The sequence below is a fragment of the Nyctibius grandis genome, chromosome 11 (genome assembly GCF_013368605.1).
Source record: "Nyctibius grandis isolate bNycGra1 chromosome 11, bNycGra1.pri, whole genome shotgun sequence".
NCBI classification, from domain to species: Eukaryota; Metazoa; Chordata; class Aves; order Nyctibiiformes; family Nyctibiidae; genus Nyctibius; species Nyctibius grandis.
The window spans coordinates 25,777,064-25,796,751 of NC_090668.1; the positions used below are offsets into that span (position 1 = coordinate 25,777,064).

Sequence of the window (19,688 nt, forward strand, 5' to 3'; positions counted from 1 at the left end):
CTTTTAAAACTGAGGTTTGTTGTAATACACAGACAATGTGGACAATATAAGTTGAAAGATTAAACTTAATGAATGAATAGTAGTTTCAGTGACCTGGACTCAAAGCAATATTAGCAAAGACAAACAGTATATTTCTGACAGTAGAGACGATGAGGAAAATGAGGGGAAAAAAACCAACCACCGCACAACCCCCATCATTAGAATAAGAAGTATGGTGTAAATAAGAACTATTGTGTAATTAAGGCTGAAGACTGGAGGAGGAACCTTGTGACTTCTTCAGATTGCAGCATTTCAGAACGAAATGGTTCACTTCTAAAAACTGAACCATAAGCAAAGTACAAGGTGGAGTTTTCGTAATTGCTGAGTATTGGCCTCTTTTCCCAGCAGTGTCATCAGTAAAATCCATCTGCTCCACCGAGAGCAGAGTTAGATCAGTGCTGAGTGCTTCAGAGAACCTCAAGCCTTGAATAAGACAACACTTGCAAGCCAGGCCTAATATCCTCTGCCTGTGATTTGCTTGTCCATTTATTTTTTGCCATTCTGCTTGGATATTTTTAATTCTCAATTTTAAATTACTTTCTTGCCCAAGAATTTGTATTTCACCCCAGGGACATTTTGAACACTACATTGATCATGAAGCTCCTTTGCAGAAGATAAGGGAAACGATCCTTCCGAGGCCCTTGGGGGTGAGGGGGACTTAAGTTTCTCACTTTCCCCATGAACGTGTGATGCTGACTGGACAGGGTTATGCCAGACAGTACGTTTTGTCCCATACTGGAGTTTACTGGCAGAACTTATCTGCTTGCCCAGGAGCTCCTTGTCTTTCCTTCTCAGACAGCAGTGTGGACACAGACTGCAACACTCAACCAAGCTTGATCATCAGGAGAAAGCTGGCTTAAAGCATGTATATAAGCATTGTATCAGCTCCCGTGTAATGTTAGCATCAGATTTTGGGGACAAGGGTTAGGACAGTTTAGATTTTGAAGTCTACTGTCACTTTTTCAGGTGACACTGTTATTCCCGAGAAGTTACTCTAAGCCTGGTGGTTTCGAGTTCTCCAATTCTGTCCCGTGACTGGGAGGTTTTCTGAAAGGAGTTTGAGTATTTATACTGCAAGCAAAAATAAGTAACATGGGTGAAAAGAGACCTGAGTACTGTGTCATGTGTTTATTCAGAGTTTGGTAGATTTTTTAAGGTCAGTTATTTCTGACACAGTTATTGTTACATCATTGATGGTGTTTTTATTAATAACCAAGGCCTAGAAAACCCTTGTGACTTCAAATCTAGGGCAGTATTTCATTTTGTATTGCCTAAGCACGGTTTGTTTGTCCCTGCAGGGGGTTCTTTGGATGTTTATAGAAAAATTCCAGAACACGTACTTGGAAGAATAGCAGTAGCTGTAAGTACTTTTTTCTTTTTCTCTTCCAGTTTTTGATGGTGCACGTAACACACCTCTGGTTTGAGTGCTCATGTGCCCCCTTGGGACACTTGAGTCATCTCGGTCCGTGTCCTCATTGTGTCTGTGTGAAAGGGAGGGTCCTTCCTATCTCGTGCTCTTCCTAACCATCGTGTGAGCACAAGGACACATTTTCTGTCTTTCCCCTGTGGTGGATGTACTCCTTCAGGCAGATAAGGAGGAGGCTGAAGTTCTTATTTGGCACAAGCCAGGCCAGGCTGCTCTCTCACCCCTGTGCTGGGACCCTTCGCACGTGAGCAGCCATGGCTGAAGAGCTAATAGTCATTTTAGGGGTGATGGGCAGGGAGATGGGCTGTGATCTAGGAAGAACTATCAGTCCCCAGTGTCTTGGGGGACACCTTGGCAGCAAGGTGTTGGCAGTGGGCTCCTTAGAGCACCTGGTAGCCCATCCTTGTGTCTCAGCAGCATTCAGTGACTGCATTGCTAGAAATTCACTAGCCATGATTGAAAACTCAAATTACAGAACAACAAAAAAAAGAAGAATTAAAAAAAAAATTACATATTTTGCCAGAGCTGAACACAGGGTAAATGACCAATGTCTTAGTGGATCTCACCAGGGAGAGAGATACTGCTAAACAATTGCTAAATATAAGGAATGCTTTGATAACTTAAGCAGTTTAAAGCATAACAAAGTTATTCTATCATGTGCCACTTAATTAAGTGCTGGGTTTTCACATTCATTATACATCAAGCTGACAATTTAAATCCTTTAATCCAACACAGGCAGCTATTTAGTCTCTGTTCATTGTAATTCACAGCTCTACTTTCTCTTAATTTGTGTGGCCTGCCCAGGGTGATGAACATCCTTCTCTGATGCTGTTTCCTCTAAGTAACTTCAAATCTGCTCGTTATATAGCCCTGCAATTTCTCATGGAATTTGAATGCTTTTCACCTTTAGTTCAGTAAAAACGTTTCATCTCTTCTTCCCTATGGAGCAATGAATGATAAGTTGCTCACGGTGTCCTCATATTCCTGATGCTAAGTAGCATATGTGTAGTGTAATAAGACTGGGATGGGCCTTCAAGCATTTCTTCAGGTGCTTATTCCTTCTCCTTTTCCCTGTCCCACTTCATGCTGTGTGCTTCATACATCCCCCCTAACTTACCTTAGCATTTCCTTACTTGCTTTTGCCTCTCCTCTCTCCCATCCTCCTCAGCCCACCTGGCTTGGTATTCTACAGATGTTCTCTTCCTATTTTCACTTATCTGTAATGGTGGTGCTTCAGCCCCATCTTTTATGTCTTGATATATATTTTTTTTTTGTTCACCTGCAGGGTCATTTCTTTACAAATCAGTTAGTTAGTGAGCGTGACTCCCTGACACGAACAGTGAGCTGATACTTACCTTTTTCTAGTTATTTTATTTGCCGCTTTAGCAACCTGTACTGTGCCGGCAGCAGTGCAGGGGGTCGGTAAAGAGGTGAACAAAGGAGCAGGAGCCTTCAGAGAAGGAACTCACCCCTTTCTCCTGCTTCTCCGTAACAGAAGGTGTGCGCTGGGGCTGAACCAGCACTGGCAGCTTCCTCTGCTCTGCTACTGGTATTTTGCTCAGTTGGCGTGGGAGGCTTGGAAGGAGGCTGTGAAGGCCTTTGTTTTCTCTCTAATTTATCCTTTAAGTCTTCAGAAATGGCTACCCTGCATCTTAGCATCTGATATTTCAGCAGAGCCCAGCAGCCCGTTTTGGGGGTGGGGGCACCTTTTTGCCAAGGACTGTACATAGTCACCATAATCCCCACCCCAAACAGCTTGGGAAGGTTACCCAAAGCCTGGAGGATTTCCATTCATGTACTGATGAGAAGGAGAATGCCAAACAAAAGCTAGAGCTTGGATGCGTGGATTTTGTGGACAAAATCTGGAGCTTCCATAGTGTCCTTTTTTTTTTCCAGTCTGTATTTTCTTTCTACCTTCCTTGCACCATGTACAGAGTCATTTGTCTTTTATTCTCCTGAGACGTGTACAATGCATTAGTCTATTGAAGCTGCTTAATAATATGTGTGACCTGCACATCTGTTTATTAGAATACCCTCTTGTTAGATTTGTAGACGTTTTGAAGTGAAACCTTTTCCAGAGGAAAATGATGCAGGCACATATAGTCGTTTAGCAGCATCCAGCATTCCTCTCACTCTGACTTGATGATTTTCTTGCTTCCTTTCTTGTTATATGAATTTAATTGTCATGAAAAGCAGTAGACTGACAGCCCTTAAAGACGGTTGTCACAGAATCAACCAGGTTGGAAGAGCCCTCTGGGCTCATCGAGTCCAACCATTGCCCTGACACCACCATGGCAACTAGACCAGGGCACTAAGGGCCATGTCCAGGCTTTTCTTAAACCCCTCCAGAGATGGTGACTCCACCACCTCCCTGGGCAGCCCCTTCCAATGCCTAATGACCCTTGCTGAGTTTTTGTCCTTACAGCAGTGAGCACAAAAGGCGCAGGAAGTTCCAGCTGGTTTGGAACAAGATCTGTGTCTGCTCGACACGGTGAAGGGAGCACGGAGCACGTTGCCCCTGCGTTTGCTCAGTTGAACGCTGAGTTGTACTCAAGGTCATTTCCTCTCACTCTTTGATCTCCACGGGCTGGGGCTGCACTACCTGCGAGACATCCCTTTCTTGACAAGCCCGACTTTCTGTAGCCAAAAGGATAGGACTGGGTTGCTACTCATTTCTCACTCATTTCCTTGAAATACTGCTATAAATACTAAACAGGTACCTGCAACTCACTGCTTAACGGGCACGAATGGTACTTGCTGCCTCGTACACTCCCCTCCCAACCAGATTTTCTCACAATTTGGTAGGAACCAGAGGAGAGTTTTGTTTGCTGAGACAATCAAACATTTTCTGATGACGGCAACTGCCACTGTATTTTTTCTGATGTGAACCCTTGTCTGCTGAGAAGTAGACTGGATTTAGGAATTACTGGAGAGAGTCCAGTGAAGGGCTACAAAGATGGTCAGAGGGCTGGAGCATCTCTCTTATGAGGAGAGGCTGAGGGAGCTGGGGCTGTTCAGCTGGAGAAGAGCAGACTGAGAGGGGATCTTATCAATGCTTACAGATATCTCAGGGGTGGGTGTCAAGGGGAGGGGACCAGACTCTTCTCAGTGGTGCCCAGCGACAGGACAAGGGGCAACGGGCACAAACTGAAACATGGGAAGTTCCATCTGAACATGAGGAAAAACTTCTTTGCTGTGAGGGTGCCAGAGCCCTGGCACAGGCTGCCCAGGGAGGGTGGGGAGTCTCCTTCTCTGGAGATGTTCAAAACCCACCTGGACGTGACCCTGTGCAACATGCCCTAGGTGATCCTGCGTTGGCAGGGGTTGGACTGGATGATCTCCAGAGGTGCCTTCGAACCCTTAACCATTCTGTGGATATCACAGAGCCATGTAGCATACACATGTAGTCAGTACACCGTAGCGTTCGTTTGCATTCCTGTTATCCATTTCTCATTGAAGAGGTGATCACCATTAATTGTGATGGACAATCAGCTTTTAAGCTGAAATAGCAGGAATGTGTTGCCAAGTGCAATACTCTTCTCTTGGTTCTTTTTTTGAGGACTAAAGAGGCAGGGGAGGTTTGAGGCTGAAAGACAGAATGCTGAAAATAAAGCAAGGCAGTGAAAAGAAATCCTTAAAGGAGGAAAACGTTTGGGGCCTGCAGAGAAGCACTGTTTTATCAGGGGCAAGATAAAGTCGTAAGAGAGAGGTGGACTCTGCCAAGGCTTGGGTCCCCAAAAAGCTGGAGGGATCTCTAACTTCATCATAAAATTCATCCTGGTTGCCTGTATGAGACAGTGTCAACGAGAAGAGGAAATCTCTCTTTTTCCTTGTGTTCTTTATTTGTGCTAAGGGCTGGTGGGGTTTTCCAAAGGAAAAGTATATCTTGGGAACCCCAAAGTGATGTTGTGATTCCTCCTGTTTTCATGCTGATATGTACTTATTTGGGTCTGCCGATGTAAAATCTGTTCTACCTTTGCTTGCCACTTCACACATTTATTTTCACTTCAATTTCTGAAGCAGTGACATTGTGCACTGTATTTTGAGTGCTAATGTTGATTGAAGTTCTCCCTGAAAGGATGTGCACTTGAACTGTCAAGAGAGTGAGTGATTGACAGCAGGTAGAAGTACTTTTTGTGTCAAGGCTTTGTCAAGTCATTGTTGTAAAACCTGCTTTACTGAATACCAATAATTCCTGCTAGATGTTCCATCAAAAGATACTCTCTTCCAGCACCGTTTTAGAATAATATTTAATACCTAAAGACTCCTTCCCTAATAGGTAAATGTGAGGTAAGTGAATAACGGTACTTTACACTACGTTAGTCTCTTTGGGGAGCTCCTGTGAGCATATTTGCAGCCCAGGATAAAGGGAGAAACTCTTTTCATTCCTTTGTACCCTGATGCTGAGAGAATCTGAATGTGAGAGTTTGTTTAATATTGTGTCTTTTATAACTGCTTGTTCAGCACGTGTTCCATAATAAAGACGTTTAACTCACAGATGTTGATTCTTTTTCTGTAGGAAATATTTCCTTTTTTTCTATGAACACATGCTTTAAAATAAATTAAATAATTTTATAATGATTTTAAAGCTTTTAAATAGACTAAATAGATGTTTAATAATCAAAGCAGCTTACTATTCTCAAAATTGCTTTCACCATTGGAGGAAACTTGAAATGTTGCACTCCCTTTATTTATTTTTGCATCAATACTTCTTTTTTTTCCTATTCTTCTTATGTCAAAATGCTGTGTAAGTAGAATTCCCCCGTTTTGCTTTTTGAAAGGCTAACGTGAGCAAGGCCACACCGCTGGGCAGGCAGAATTTGACTAAGGCCTTTTGTTACAGGTAATTACCATCTGAGGCCACGAGGTAGCTGGGTATGGAGTGCGAGTTTAACACTGAGGAGTTGCCACCTAAAGCAATTTACTGGGGATCTGGAATCATTGTTTGCTTTACAGAAGAGATTCAGATTCCACTAACGTTGTTTTTCGTTACAGAATAAATTTTAAAAAGAGTTTCTAATCCAATAGGAAGGCTGAAAATTACTACGCTGTCTGCTTTCAGGCTGTGTAATATTTTTAGCACTTCTGCTTGATCACTGTAACAGAAGTAATTTCATTTCAGTCTACTCGGACAATGAAAAGAGTGTAATTGTTTTGTCTGAAAAACTCCTACAACTTTACAAACGTCGGAAATGCTTTATTGTTCTGGAGATGCACAAAGGGTCTCAGGAAGATGAATGAAATGTCATCTTATAGATGGAAGCTTTATAAAAAAGATTTTCTCTGTTAAAAAAGCTGGCTGAGATAGCAGGGATGGGTTGGGTAGAAAGTGAGCAGTAGTAGAAATATGTTTGTTGAATCTTGTTAGTTCTCTGGGCTTGTAGAAGTAGTAAATCTAGGGGGAAAATTACAATGTTAAAAATGCAAGAAGTATTGGGGTTTAATTACTTCACAGAAACAAAACCTGCAGAGAGCGTAACTCGTAATACCCAACTGCTTTCTTAGGGAGTTGCCTGAACAGCTTGTTTAATTTGGGGCTGTTAAAATCATGTTGCATATAGAAAATTAACAGAGCAGCAGTTGGATCCAGCGATGATCTTGTCAGATCTGAGCCATATGGATGTATTCGGTGTAAGGAGGTGTCACGGGTGGTTGGGTTGGGAAATACACCTGCATTCATACTACAGATGCACAGCCTGCGAATTTACATTAAAATGCATCTCATACATAGGGCATTCCAATGTAGTACTGGAGTAACAGGGTTTTAAATTTGGTTTTAACAGTTTAGCTAGTAGAAGGAGCAAATTCTGGAGTAGCAGGCCAAAGTCTGCCCCAGTTCTTATCTTGTACGGGTCCTAATTGTAGGGGGGCTATGGGATACAGAAGGGCTTGCGTTTGGTCCAGGGTGAGGGATACTGAATAAATTCAAGAATAAATGTTCAGCATTTGCACTGGGTAAGTAAAAGCATGGGAAGGAAAGGAGGAAAAAGTACAGATGGCCCAAACAGAAAGAAAGGGAAAGGGAAGATGAAGTAGAAGAAGCAGTTAGAGAATTTATTTTCTTGCCTCTTATTTGACTGGGTTTCTTTTGTTGCAAGAAGACAAATCATTATGCACTTTGTCTTTCATTAACACCCCAGCGAAGATAGGTGAATTAAAAATACATTGAAATGGCTACAGGGATTGAGTATAAGCCCAACTGACTTCAACATACGGATCCTCAGAAGAAGTTTATTCGTGTAGTCTGCAGCAGGTTTGCAGCAAAGGTTCATCTGTGTCCTGTGATCCCTTCGGAAAAGATGCTCTGTCTCCCCTTTCCATGGTCCTGGCTCCGTTCTTCGTTGGAACTCGTGTCTCTAACGACTCACGCCAGCTGAGATGTGTAGTGTTTCTTACCAGGAATCTTTAATATGTGCTGTTGCTTTTTCTTTTAAATTCAGGTTGTGAAAGGCCTTACCTATTTATGGAGTCTAAAGATTTTACACAGAGGTGAGTAACATGTTTTCTGTTTTCCAATGAAATACCACATTGTTTTATTCTAACAACGTTTTCTACAGAGACAGGAGACCATACTAATATCTGGTTTGATTCCAGTGGAGTAATGCAGAATGAATCTTACTCATTAGCCTTGCAGATTTTCTGATAAAATATTTTTACTGCTGTTCTCTTTTATTGCCCTCCCTCCTCCTCTACGAAGAAAAGACTAAAGAGAGTAATTAATTTTATAGAGATTTAGATGCTTAGGGTTGCAAACAGGTGCCCAGTGGAAAAATCAGCAAGGAAAATCAGATGTTTGACTAATATTAAAAATAGAAGATAGATAACGGATTTCCTTATGTACTTCAGAAATCTCACGTGACAGCCACAAGCGTTGCGAGAGTCGCAGCTCTCTAAGATAGTGGCCCGCTGTCCTCTGACATGATCATGAATAATTAAAAAAACTTTAAACTTGCTTGGACATAAGCCATTTTGGAGTTTTGAAGCTAATCTGTATTTTTTTTAAACTTTTCATTTATTTCTTGCTGTTTAATGTCATTACATTTTGTTAAAAAATGTGTCTATTGTGGTAAGTTAATTCAGATATACTAGAACTTGCAAAACCAACGTCAGTTGGAAACAGTGGAAAATGCTGTTTAAAGAACAAAGAAGCCCTTCCCTCTTCACCACCCCCTCGTGGAAAAAAAAAAAAAAGAGAGAAACTCATTACATTTATAATGTTTCTAAAGTGTCTGAAAGTAACTGCGCTGGTTCCTAATGTTGCTAACAATAGTGTTTAATTTAACCCATCTGCTCACTCAGCCCGCGTGCACAGTTGGAGCGTGCAGTAACAGAGATCATTTGTGATCGAAAGAGAAGGGTAAAGTAGAGAGACACGTAGGAAATTTTAAGTTGCAGACCAAATAGGTGGGAGCATTTCTTCTGGGGCGCCTGGTTTTGGAGTGGCTGAGGAGAAGGTGGGAGTCTCTGGCAGAGCAATGAGCAGTGCCTGGGTAAGGGACCCAGAGTCCTGGTGTGATCAGTGTGAGGTGTCGGGCACCTCTGGAGAGTCATCCAGAAATCTGTGCACTGAGTGGGAAGAACAGGCTGATAGGAAACACTAATTACCAGCATGTATTGAGGTCCTGCCCCTCCGTAGAGCTTGGGCTCAGCCTGTGCTGAGGCTTTTGTGGAGAGCGAGTTGGTAGTGGAGGAGGAGATTGATCCTGCCTTCGTGTAGTGGCCCAGCGAGCAGCTGTGCAACAGGACAGCGGCTTCGATTCCTCCTCGGTCTCACAGCATCTCCTTCCTGGGAGAGCACAGGCTCTCTCTGGGTGGGAGAAAGAGGGCCATGGCCAGAAGAGTGAGTAGAGATCGAGTAAATTCTTGGCTTTGTTACCCCCGATTAGAGGGTGAGTGAAATGCTGAGGCTGCTGGTGTGTGCGACACAATTAAAAGAACAGAAATAACCCAGAGTCCGCGACCAACTCGGTGCAGGCACAGGTTACCAAGGAGGCTTCAGTTCTGATGGTGCTTTAAACATTTCACCTACTAGCCTGAACGTTGCCAGATGCAGAGATTTATCAGCTCCATCCACTCGCAGCAGGAGGATGAGCAGTCTAGATGCCAGAGCTGCCACAGCGATTGTCAGAATAAATATAAAAGAAAAAGCAGCTGGAGCATCCGTGACTGGGTGTCACTCTGTATTGGCCACACAGTCTTTGCTGTGTTTTTATGACACCTAAAAAGAAAAAGCAGATTTGATTTTTTTTTTTTTTTAATTTTTTCAGTAAAGATTCTGGCCACCTACTGAATGGGATTTGGAGAGAGCATTGTAGTCAAGCATAAATACTATGACTGTAGCGTTTTATTGTTTTCCTGCTGTAAATTTAGAATCTGGGTCTGATTTTTGCTTTGCCAGTGAAACAAAACCTCCCCTTCTGCGTGGGTTTCATGGCCTTGATTGAAGAGCAGCTCTGAATTTTTGATGAATTATGTGTGGTCCTTGCTGCGGTCTAAAGAAAAGCGCAGAAGCTGATTTTTTTATCACACTTCAGGTTTTTCTGGCCTTAGTCTGTTGCTAGATTGGCCAAGGTGAGGACAGCACTGCAAAATGCCGTGGAGGGAGTAACTGGCATTCTGGGTTCGGCAGAATTTCCTCAAGGGATTGGTTTTCAGTGTTACTCTGTGCCCATTTTTAAGATACAGAACATGTGTGTGTACTTCTCTGTCTTAAAAATGGATGCAGAGTCATGCAACGCAAGGAAGAATCCTATTTCTCAAAGTAATCTTCAGCTGTCTGCTGGTTTTAATGCATCAGAGGTAAATGAAAGAAAATATAACCCTGACTTTCTTGCTGTCAGACCGTGTGGGAAGCTCACATAGGGTAAGGAGTCAAGAATTTCCACCGTGGTGCTAACGAAGGTGGAGAAGCAATCATCGTGGAGAAGCTGGTTTGTGACTAGAGCCTGGATTAAAGCAAAGGAAACAAACAATGAGCAAGTCTTTTATTCCCGATCAGAGATTTCAGCAAATATTACAGCTTAACTTCAAAACAAACCTCGCAACTAATGAGGTGATAGCCGTGCATATTAATAAACCCGAAGCTGTAGTCATAGTCATCACACCCACATCAAACATAAACATAAGATTAACACCTACCCCACTCCTTTGGAAGATGTGAGAATGTCCCAATGATAAGTGTGCTCTTTTCCCCAGAGGATAAGAAGTAGAAATGGAAGGGTAATGAGAAATTAACTTAGATTTAAAACAGAATTAGCAATTAAACAAGTCTAATCATGTACAAAGTCAAAGTTTGTATAAAGACGAACCAAAATCTGTTAAGTTCAAGAATAAGTATAGACCGTATGCATTTTATCTGGTGTGTTTTCCTCTGTTCACACCTCCTTATTAAAGGAAATGTATGAAATAAATGTTACCTGCTTGTGTTTAATTGTACTGATCTGTATTAGCATGTATATATACATATAAGATGTTGAGGTGTTGGAGCGAGTGCAGAGGAGGGCGACCAAGCTGGTGAAGGGTCTGGAGGGTCTGACCTGCGAGGAACAGCTGAGGGAGCTGGGGGTGTTTAGCCTGGAGAAGAGGAGGCTCAGAGGTGACCTTAGAGCAGTCTACAACTACCTGAAGGGAGGTTGTAGCGCAGTGGGAGTCGGCCTCTTCTCCCAGGCAACCAGCGCTAGGACAAGAGGACACAGCCTCAAGCTTGGCCAGGGGAGGTTCAGGTTGGCCATTAGGAAGCATTTCTTCTCAGCAAGGGTCATTAGCGATTGGAAGGGGCTGCCCAGGGAGGTGGTGGAGTCACCATCTCTGGAGGGGTTTAAGAAAAGACTGGACATGGCCCTTAGTGCCCTGGTCTAGTTGCCATGGTGGTGTGAGGGCAACGGTTGGACTTGATGATCCCAGAGGTCTCTTCCAACCTGAGTGATTCTGTGATTCTGTGATAACTGTGTCCTGGGGGCCAGTTTGGGGACCTTATCATAGTTTCTGACTAGGTTTTGCATTTGTGTCGGAGTTTTGGAAGTGTTTTCTGGTTTGTGGTGGGTGAGGCTGAGCTAACTGGAGCAGAGGGGAGCTGGCTGGTAGGGACAGCGCTTGTGCAGCGCGGACAATGAGTGTTCCCATCTTCTCGGCAGGAACCGTAGTCTGCTGAGGATTTCACCAAAAATTAGCAGCATATTTGACTTTTTCCCGTTGCTTTTTTGACTTTGTGAGAATTAATCAGCACTAGTGCTAATGAAGCACAAACAAAAAGACTAGGGGGGGGGTGTGTGTATACATATACATACGTACTTGTGTTTATATATGTATATAAACGCTCATGGACCAGTTAGGCTTATTTAAAAATAATAATCCTGGCCTCTGCAAAACGCGTGCTGATGAGGTTGTTATGCCAAGAGAGTATTTTCATTCTTCCAGCGGCTTCACTTTGTTAACAGCAACGTTCTGTGAGCTGTCTGCAGCTCAAATTGTGCTTTTGTATCTCTTGGCTCCCTTGCACCTAGCGTGTTGTGGGTTTATAGTTTTAAAAGATGGAGAAAGTCAAGAGACAGCTTTTAAAAATCGGGTGGGTTTTTTTCCCCACCATCATTAATCTATTTGCTTTTCAATAAAACAAGCTGACCGAAATGTTTGGTGTTCAAAAAGCCGAACGTCTGGCAGTTCTGTTTACTGGTACGTGAGAGCTTGGAGGTCCCATTTATTTGCAGAGAGGTGAAACGACTTCGGCAGATACATCACAAAGAGGACTTGTTCATCCTCTGTAATGATGCTTCATAGAAATCATTTGTATTAAGCAAGCACTGGTAATGGGAGCATAATGACCCCTTTTGGCTCTTGTTTAAATTCTTTCACTTCTAAACAGTAATATTAATCACAAGCAGATGGTGCAGAACATTATTTATGCACATTTGTTTTCCAAAACCAAAAAAAAAAAAAATGTTTAACCCATTAACTGAAGGAGTTTATGAAACAAAAAGGCTAATTTACTGATGGGGTGATTTTTCTCCCTACTTTCAATGTGAAATATTTTGTGAAGTGACTCTTTTTTCTGGGGTTGTCACTTCCTTTTTTTTCTTGAGGAAACTAACCCAACCATTGGAATTCATAGCAAATATTTGCTTAAATCCCCCACTTGTGGTGCTATTTAAATTCTGCTGCAAGGACAGATAGTATTTGTTCTTAGCAGTGCTTGTTTGGCTGCACTTGCTCAGTAGAGTCCCCAGCCTGTGTAGGCTTCCCTTCCTTAACAGGCTGAACCCCCATCTCTTTTTTCTTTTAGGATTTATTTTTTGTTTTTAGTTCTGTTTGTGGAAGGATTTCAGGATCAAGCAATGAGGAAGGAGAAGAGGAGGCTCAGAGGTGACCTTAGTGCAGTCTACAACTACCTGAAGGGAGGTTGTAGTGAAGTGGGAGTCGGCCTCTTCTCCCAGGCAACCAGCGCTAGGACAAGAGGACACAGCCTCAAGCTTGGCCAGGGGAGGGTCAGGTTGGCCATTAGGAAGCATTTCTTCTCAGCAAGGGTCATTAGCCATTGGAAGGGGCTGCCCAGGGAGGTGCTGGAGTCACCATCTCTGGAGGGGTTTAAGAAAAGCCTGGACATGGCCCTTAGTGCCATGGTCTAGTTGCCATGGTGGTGTCAGGGCAATGGTTGGACTCGGTGATCCCAGAGGGCTCTTCCAACCTGGTTGTGATTCTGTGACCCTGGTGGGACAGGGAACAAGTGTGGCGTGGTGGTTTCCTCTGGTGGGTCGCGTTAAGGGAACAAGGACTTGTGGGCTGCACTTGGAGAACATCCTGCCTCTTCCTCAGAACTCATGACGTGGTTGAGTCCTTGTAGAAAGAAAATTTGGCTACGTGCATGTTGCCTCGTCATCATTTTCCGTCAGGTTGTAGTGTTCCACGCTTGGAGCTTCCTTCTGCCTTCCCAGACCCTCCACTCGGAGCGAAAGGATTTTTGCTTTGTTAAAAATAATGTCATTAATCTGGTATTTTCTGCGTGTGTGATTGCATCTGCTGTTTAGTTCGTTACTGAGCGCGAGCCTAGTAACGAGGTAGCTCTGTTGGCTGCCATATTTTTAGAAAGAAGGTTAAACAGGATTACTGTGCAACTTGCTGTTCTTGGGATTCAGGATAGAGCCTGCTGATGTCCTCGGCATGTCTCCTTAGATTTAGCAAAGTCACTCGACACCCGAGAGCAGGGTGCTGCTTCGCGCGTTGCCACAAGCGCATGTTTGAGTCTCCCTGAAGTTTTAATTAGAAAACGTATTCCTAAAACATTATTGGGAAGTGTATGGGAGATTTTGTGACTGTGTGGATCGCTCTGTAGCGGGGTTTTGTCTCATCACCTGAGGCAGAGGGATAGGTAAAAATCCATCAAAAATGCAGCGTACAGATTGAATTCCTAAAGGTGAAATGGAGCTCACGATACTCAAACTGAGTCTGTCGATGCTGTAACATGATGGAGACACTTGTGACTATTTTTTCTCTTGGTTTTCGGGGAAAATTGCAAAACATATCATCAGTATTGACACCTAACCTAAAACATACAGATCCACTTAAGCTATATAACATACTATTGAATGCTCACCTTTTTTAAACTGGAGTTTTAGCTCAAATATAGGAAAGCATTTAATCAGCTTGTTAATTGAGGTTATACATTTCTACATTACAGAGACAAATGAAGCAAGCTACTGTGGTACCAGAAAACATCTGCTAAACAAAGGCAAACTTAATGATAAACAAAATTAGGTTCTTTTCTAGTCGGGTTTCATCCATCTGCACCCAACTAGTGTTCACTTTTAAAGAAGGCAAAGCTACAAGCTGTTGCTTTTAATCCATTTTGACAGAAGAAAGCAGTGATTACGCAAAGCCACTGCGCTCTAATCTTCCCCAGTTTAAGCCAGGCCCTAATGCACACATTATGCTTCCCGACTGGCGTCCCTGGAACAGAAAGATGCTCGATGTTTCCTGCACTACACTCAGGCTGGATGTTCAGCAGTTGATTCACACGGCGATTTTGCAGCACGCAGCAGAAGTACCAACTTCTTTTGGCATCAGAGGGGGTTGTTCCTATATGCAGGTGTTTGTAGGGGATGCTCTATATTTGTAATTTTTATAGAATATTAAATTCTGCTCTTGTCACTACCTGGAATTAAGGGAGAGCTGTTAGGGAAGAGGGAGGCAGGGTTAATTGCTGTGTCACGGGGGCTGGGATGAACCTTCAAAGGTCAGCCCAGCTGTCCCTTGGTACTGAAACAGGCTTCACGATTTGCACCTTTGCTTTTGGCTTGTTCCTAAACTGTCCAGTGACAGAGTTTGTTCCCTCGCTGTCATTTCCACTTCATGCCACAATCTGCAGCGCCTTTTTTGCAGACCTGCTCCAGCCTACACTCCAGGCAGTTGTTTAATCCTATATTTATGCACTTGATTAAGCCCTGTCTAAATGTGGTGCTTCTACGTGTCCCTATTGAATTTCATCTTATTTTTGCAGTCTGATTGTCCAGTTTGTCGAGATCACTTTGAATCCTAGGTGCCATCCTTCAGGGCCCTTGCTGTCCCTCCCAGATCGGTGTCACCTGCAGATATGGACTCAATGATCTTAAGGGTCTTTTCGAACCTAAATGATTCTGTGATTTAATAACATGGATTATCAGCATTTGAGAGGTCTGTGCTCCTGACTTACAAACCAGAGGTTGCCTTTGAAATAACATCTTTAAAATATTTCCTATTAAAGTCTGTCATGTCAATATTCGTAACGATCTCTGTGTATACGTATCTGGGATCACATAGATTAAATCCAGTTTTGTTCTCTGAACAGATGTGAAGCCGTCTAATATGTTGGTGAACACGCGAGGCCAGGTGAAGCTGTGTGACTTTGGGGTTAGCACGCAGGTAATTCCCCCTTTAGATCTCTGCCCGCTCTCTTTCTAATGTCAAAATCACCTGGCTGCCAGACAAACAGCCCCACAGCAAGCTCCCCTCTGCTGGGACAGCCCTATTCATTTTTAATCTCTGGGCGACTTTTCTTCATCTCAATATGATTGTTCATTGTTTAATGACAGTAAAAACTGCTGATATTGTAATTACTACTTACGAATAGCAAACTTCATTGATATGCAGCTTTGATATGAAAGCGTTTTGGCCAGACAAAAGGGAGGGCAGAACGAGAGATGTGTCTGGGGAGCCCAACTGGCCCACAATAAAAATTAATATTGGGAGTAACAATAGTGGTGGGCTTTTACAATGTGCAGCACAAATTTTAATTAATTTCCATTTTGGGCCTCCCTGGAGAACTTCTCTGATAGTGACCCATGAGCTTGCTGTGATGTTGATTTGAATTTCAGCACCTTTACTCTCAGCCAAACATGAGGACCGAAGAGAAGGTCAGCCTTGTATTATAAGTTGTCAGAGTCTGCTGTCCCTCCAGCGTATTTAGCGCTCGTTGCATTCAAGTGATGAATGTGGCTTTATTCACATCTTGAGCCAGCTGACTGAAAAATGAGTGCGTTCAATCCTACTTTCAAATTGACTTTTTATATCAGACTAGTTTGGGGTACTAAAGCCATAAGCATCCTGTTTAACAGAATTGTTTAAGGTTATCTGCCATAAACTGTAATGCAGTGCTTGTTTAAATTGGGACTCTCATTCCGAACCAAAGAGAGATTTAATCATTTTTAATGCCTTTGCAGATAAATTTGTTCCCTTTTACATAATTTTTAGTTGATTTATAGGAATGATGATTGTAGGTTAAATGAGGAATAATTGCCCATTTTATTTCCACATTATCTTTATATTGTTCTAACAGACTGTTTTGTCTGATAGCTGGTGAATTCTATAGCCAAGACGTATGTTGGAACAAATGCTTATATGGCGGTAAGTGGATTTATGCAGGAATAACATTTAAATAGAAGTATTTGTTCACAGGCTCGTTCTGTGTAATGCAGAGTGTCTTCTAAATCAATTCTCGAACTTCATCTCTCCTTATCCTCAGCATAAGCTGTGTCTTCGTTGTGCGTGCCACAAAACAGCTCCATTTTACTGTCTGGCAGATCCACTCCCTGTCTGTGCTCTGTGACAACTGCGCTTCTCGCTGATAGGGAAGGGTAATACTGGAAAAGTGGTTTTCGTTTACTTTCAGTTGCCTTTACTGCATTGTAACAACTGAGAACAAAGAAGAGAGCCAGTTCAACGTTAAAAAAAACAGTTTTCCACTGGTAGCCTGCGGCTCTTTGCAGACCACTGACAGTGGTTTGGGAACCGCTGCTCTGAGCTTGCAGTTCATAAAGCACTTCGATGTGTGCAGACATCTCATGGGCTTCTTGGTAGCTAAACACCTGTGTGGGTGTTTCCCATGTGAAGCTGCCATGGAAATGTGGAGCTAAAAATATTTGGACTAATAATATTAGGGCATTAAATTGCATGTTCCTTTGTATATGGTGTTGGCCTCTTCTCCCAGGTAACAAGCAATAGGACAAGAGGAAATGGCCTCAAGTTGTGCCAGGGGAGGTTTAGATTGGATATTAGGAAAAATTTCTTCATTGAAAGGGTTATCAAACATTGGAACAGGCTGCCCAGGGAAGCAGTGGAGTCACCATCCCTGGAGGGATTTGAAAGACATGTTGATGTCTTAGGGACATGGGTTAGTGGTGGACTTGGCAGTGCTGGGTTAATGGTTGGACTTGATGATCTTAGAGGTCCTTTCCAACCAACACATTGTATAATGTTAATACCACACGTATCAAATCATCAGTACGTTTCACTTCTCTGTATAAATTTTGGTCAGAATGCTTGGTGTGCTGAGACTACTTGTGTCCTCTTTCTGTACATTAAAGCATAAATTCCCATCGTTTTCAGATCAAAGCAACGCCTTGCTAAAGCTGTATCGTTTGGGGGAACGCTTGAGGTTTGGGTTTAGCAGTTCTAGCTGCCCTGGCGACTGGCATGTAGTGTTCATGTCATTGAGATCCATCTGGTGACGAGAGCCGGTCTGAAAGTCAACTCCAAAAGTTAGCGTGTGTTTTCCATTAGATCAGTTTGAATAATTTTAGTTCTCCATTTAACAGATGTGAAAACTTCAGTGCTTCAGTTTAGAGCGGTGTGTTAACTGTTGGCTTTCATTTTTTGGCCATTAAAATTCTTTCAGCAAACTACTTATATCGTAATATTAATGAGGAAAAAATAAGTGTTCGGCTTGTTTAAAAAAAAAAAAAGGTGTAAACCACACAAAGTGGTTGATACTTGTATTTTTCAAACCTCAGAAAAGAGGAGAGAGAAGTCCATGACCTTTATCGCTTTCAGGTATTTTTTCTTACTTTCTTGTAAGAAGAAAGCAGACCAGGGTGTCCATTTGTTTGCTAAGTGCTTTTCTACTCGAGGTGTACTCATTATGTGGCTTCTGAAACACTCATGTCACCATCCTAGAAAGACTTGGGCTATCCTGTGTCATCAGAATATTGTGTGCAGAAAAATGTTTAAAAAAAAAAAAATAAAAGAGGGAAAAAAATCTGGTCTTACATATTACCACTTTCACTAGTAAGCCTGCTGGTTTCTGTGCCTCCATTTTCTAAAAGAACGGGAATAAAGCGATTCAGACAAATAAAGAGCTTCAAATTAATCAACTTTTCCAACTCAGCTGTTACTCTTAGAGTGGTCTTAAGGAGGTCTGAGAATTAAATTGTATTATGCTTTTAGGGTACAACTCAAGATTACTCTTCTCTTTCCCAGGTGTACATTAAACAAATTACTTTTTTTTCTTATTGTTTATGGATGAATGTGATGCAGTCGTCTATTAATTGAAAAAAGAGAAGTTTAAGCTAAAACGTACTCGATCTGATTTCTTGTGTTAAAATTGTTTTGCTTGCTGAATGAGTCATTTGTGGTCATCAAATTTATAGTCTAGTCATCAGAAAATAATGAAGGTCATAAGCTTTGGTTTGTCTGCCTACTTGGCAGACTGCGAGTCAGTTTGAAACCATTAAAAAATTGAGGTTTCTGTTTCAAATAAACAAGCAAAAAAGCTTTTTGTTTGAGAAATTAAGATTTCCAACAAAAATACATTTTCTGTAAAATCCTTTTATCACCTCTTTATACAGAAAAAAATTTTGGATTAAGAAAGTAACCAGTTATAGAAATTTTTAAGAGAAAATATTTTTGAGCTGTGTATCCTTAAGATGATCTCTGTGTTGCACACTTTACTTTCCACATGTGTTATTCTTATTTTCCATGGCTGGGATGGCCGGCACCGTGTTGTGTTATAAAGGCAGGTGTATGTGTCAGTGTACATTTTTTTGCTGCTTACCTATTATCTTTATGAGGATCTTTGTCAGTATGAAAAGATGCTTAAAAATCCCAACCCTATATGATGCTGTTGCAAACATTTCTAAGATACGCTGACCTAGGCTAACTATACTTAATGAAGCCTTCATGAACTTTAAAAAAAATAAATAAGATTTTTTGGATCACTGTTCAGTTCAAAATAAACGAGACTGAGTCAAAAAGATTTTCTTCCAGTTACATTCTGGGGTGTTTTTTTAGGTTATGGCAGTTGTGGAAGGCTGTCCTTAATATGGGCAGCACGGTGTTTTTTACTTAACGTTCACGCTGCGCTAAAAGCTCTTGACCTGGGATTAGCAGTGCAGAGTAAACATCTGAAAACACGTTGGACTGGCGCTAATTTGGGAGTTTGTTTTCTAAAAAAGGTCTCTGGATTATTAAAGACTAAAAATACAGCCAGCGCTTCGTAGGTGGTTGGGCTAGACAGGTGCATTAACAGCACAGTGGGGAGAGGAGTCTCATGGAGCCTTTTATTGTTACATTTCATGCTGTACTTGACCTTGGAAATGCTTAAATTGTAGCTTTCAAGTAAAAACTAGCAGTTCTATTTTACAGCATTCTATTTCATGAGGCATTAAACTGCTATTAATAGTTTTGAGTGAAGTCTTTTTTTTTTTCCTACAGGTCAAAAATGAAATTAAACAGTATATAAAATAAAATAGCTGGCATGTGACTTCATTGATTCTTTTGGCTTCAATAACTTTGCTTTTTAAACCATAGTTACTCCCCAAGCCCTTGACTCAACGTCAGGAGTCTCTTTTCCTAACGTGCCTGGCCTTGGTGGTAGATGTACAGACCATTGAACTCTCACAGTTTGACCTCACGCTTTGCCGCGCACGTGCGAGCCGTTGGCTTTTTTTTGTTGGATAAACCAGCCCAAACTCAAATGCCA

General features: G+C 42.1%; 1 protein-coding gene across 4 annotated transcripts in view; it reads left to right on the top strand.

The window, feature by feature from the left end:
- Window positions 1–19,688, top strand: part of MAP2K5 (mitogen-activated protein kinase kinase 5) — a 134,516-nt gene that overhangs the window by 52,023 nt on the left and 62,805 nt on the right. For 3 of the 4 annotated variants that reach the window (XR_011048940.1, XM_068409968.1, XM_068409969.1), the window contains exons 12-15: window positions 1,338–1,399; window positions 7,906–7,954; window positions 15,282–15,355; window positions 16,286–16,336. Coding sequence is in view for 3 of the 4 variants with exons in the window: in XM_068409968.1 (XP_068266069.1) it covers window positions 1,338–1,399; window positions 7,906–7,954; window positions 15,282–15,355; window positions 16,286–16,336 (236 nt within the window). In the remaining variant the exon portion in view is untranslated. The remainder of the gene's footprint in view (window positions 1–1,337; window positions 1,400–7,905; window positions 7,955–15,281; window positions 15,356–16,285; window positions 16,337–19,688) is intronic. The other variant, XM_068409970.1, reaches the window with a different exon arrangement.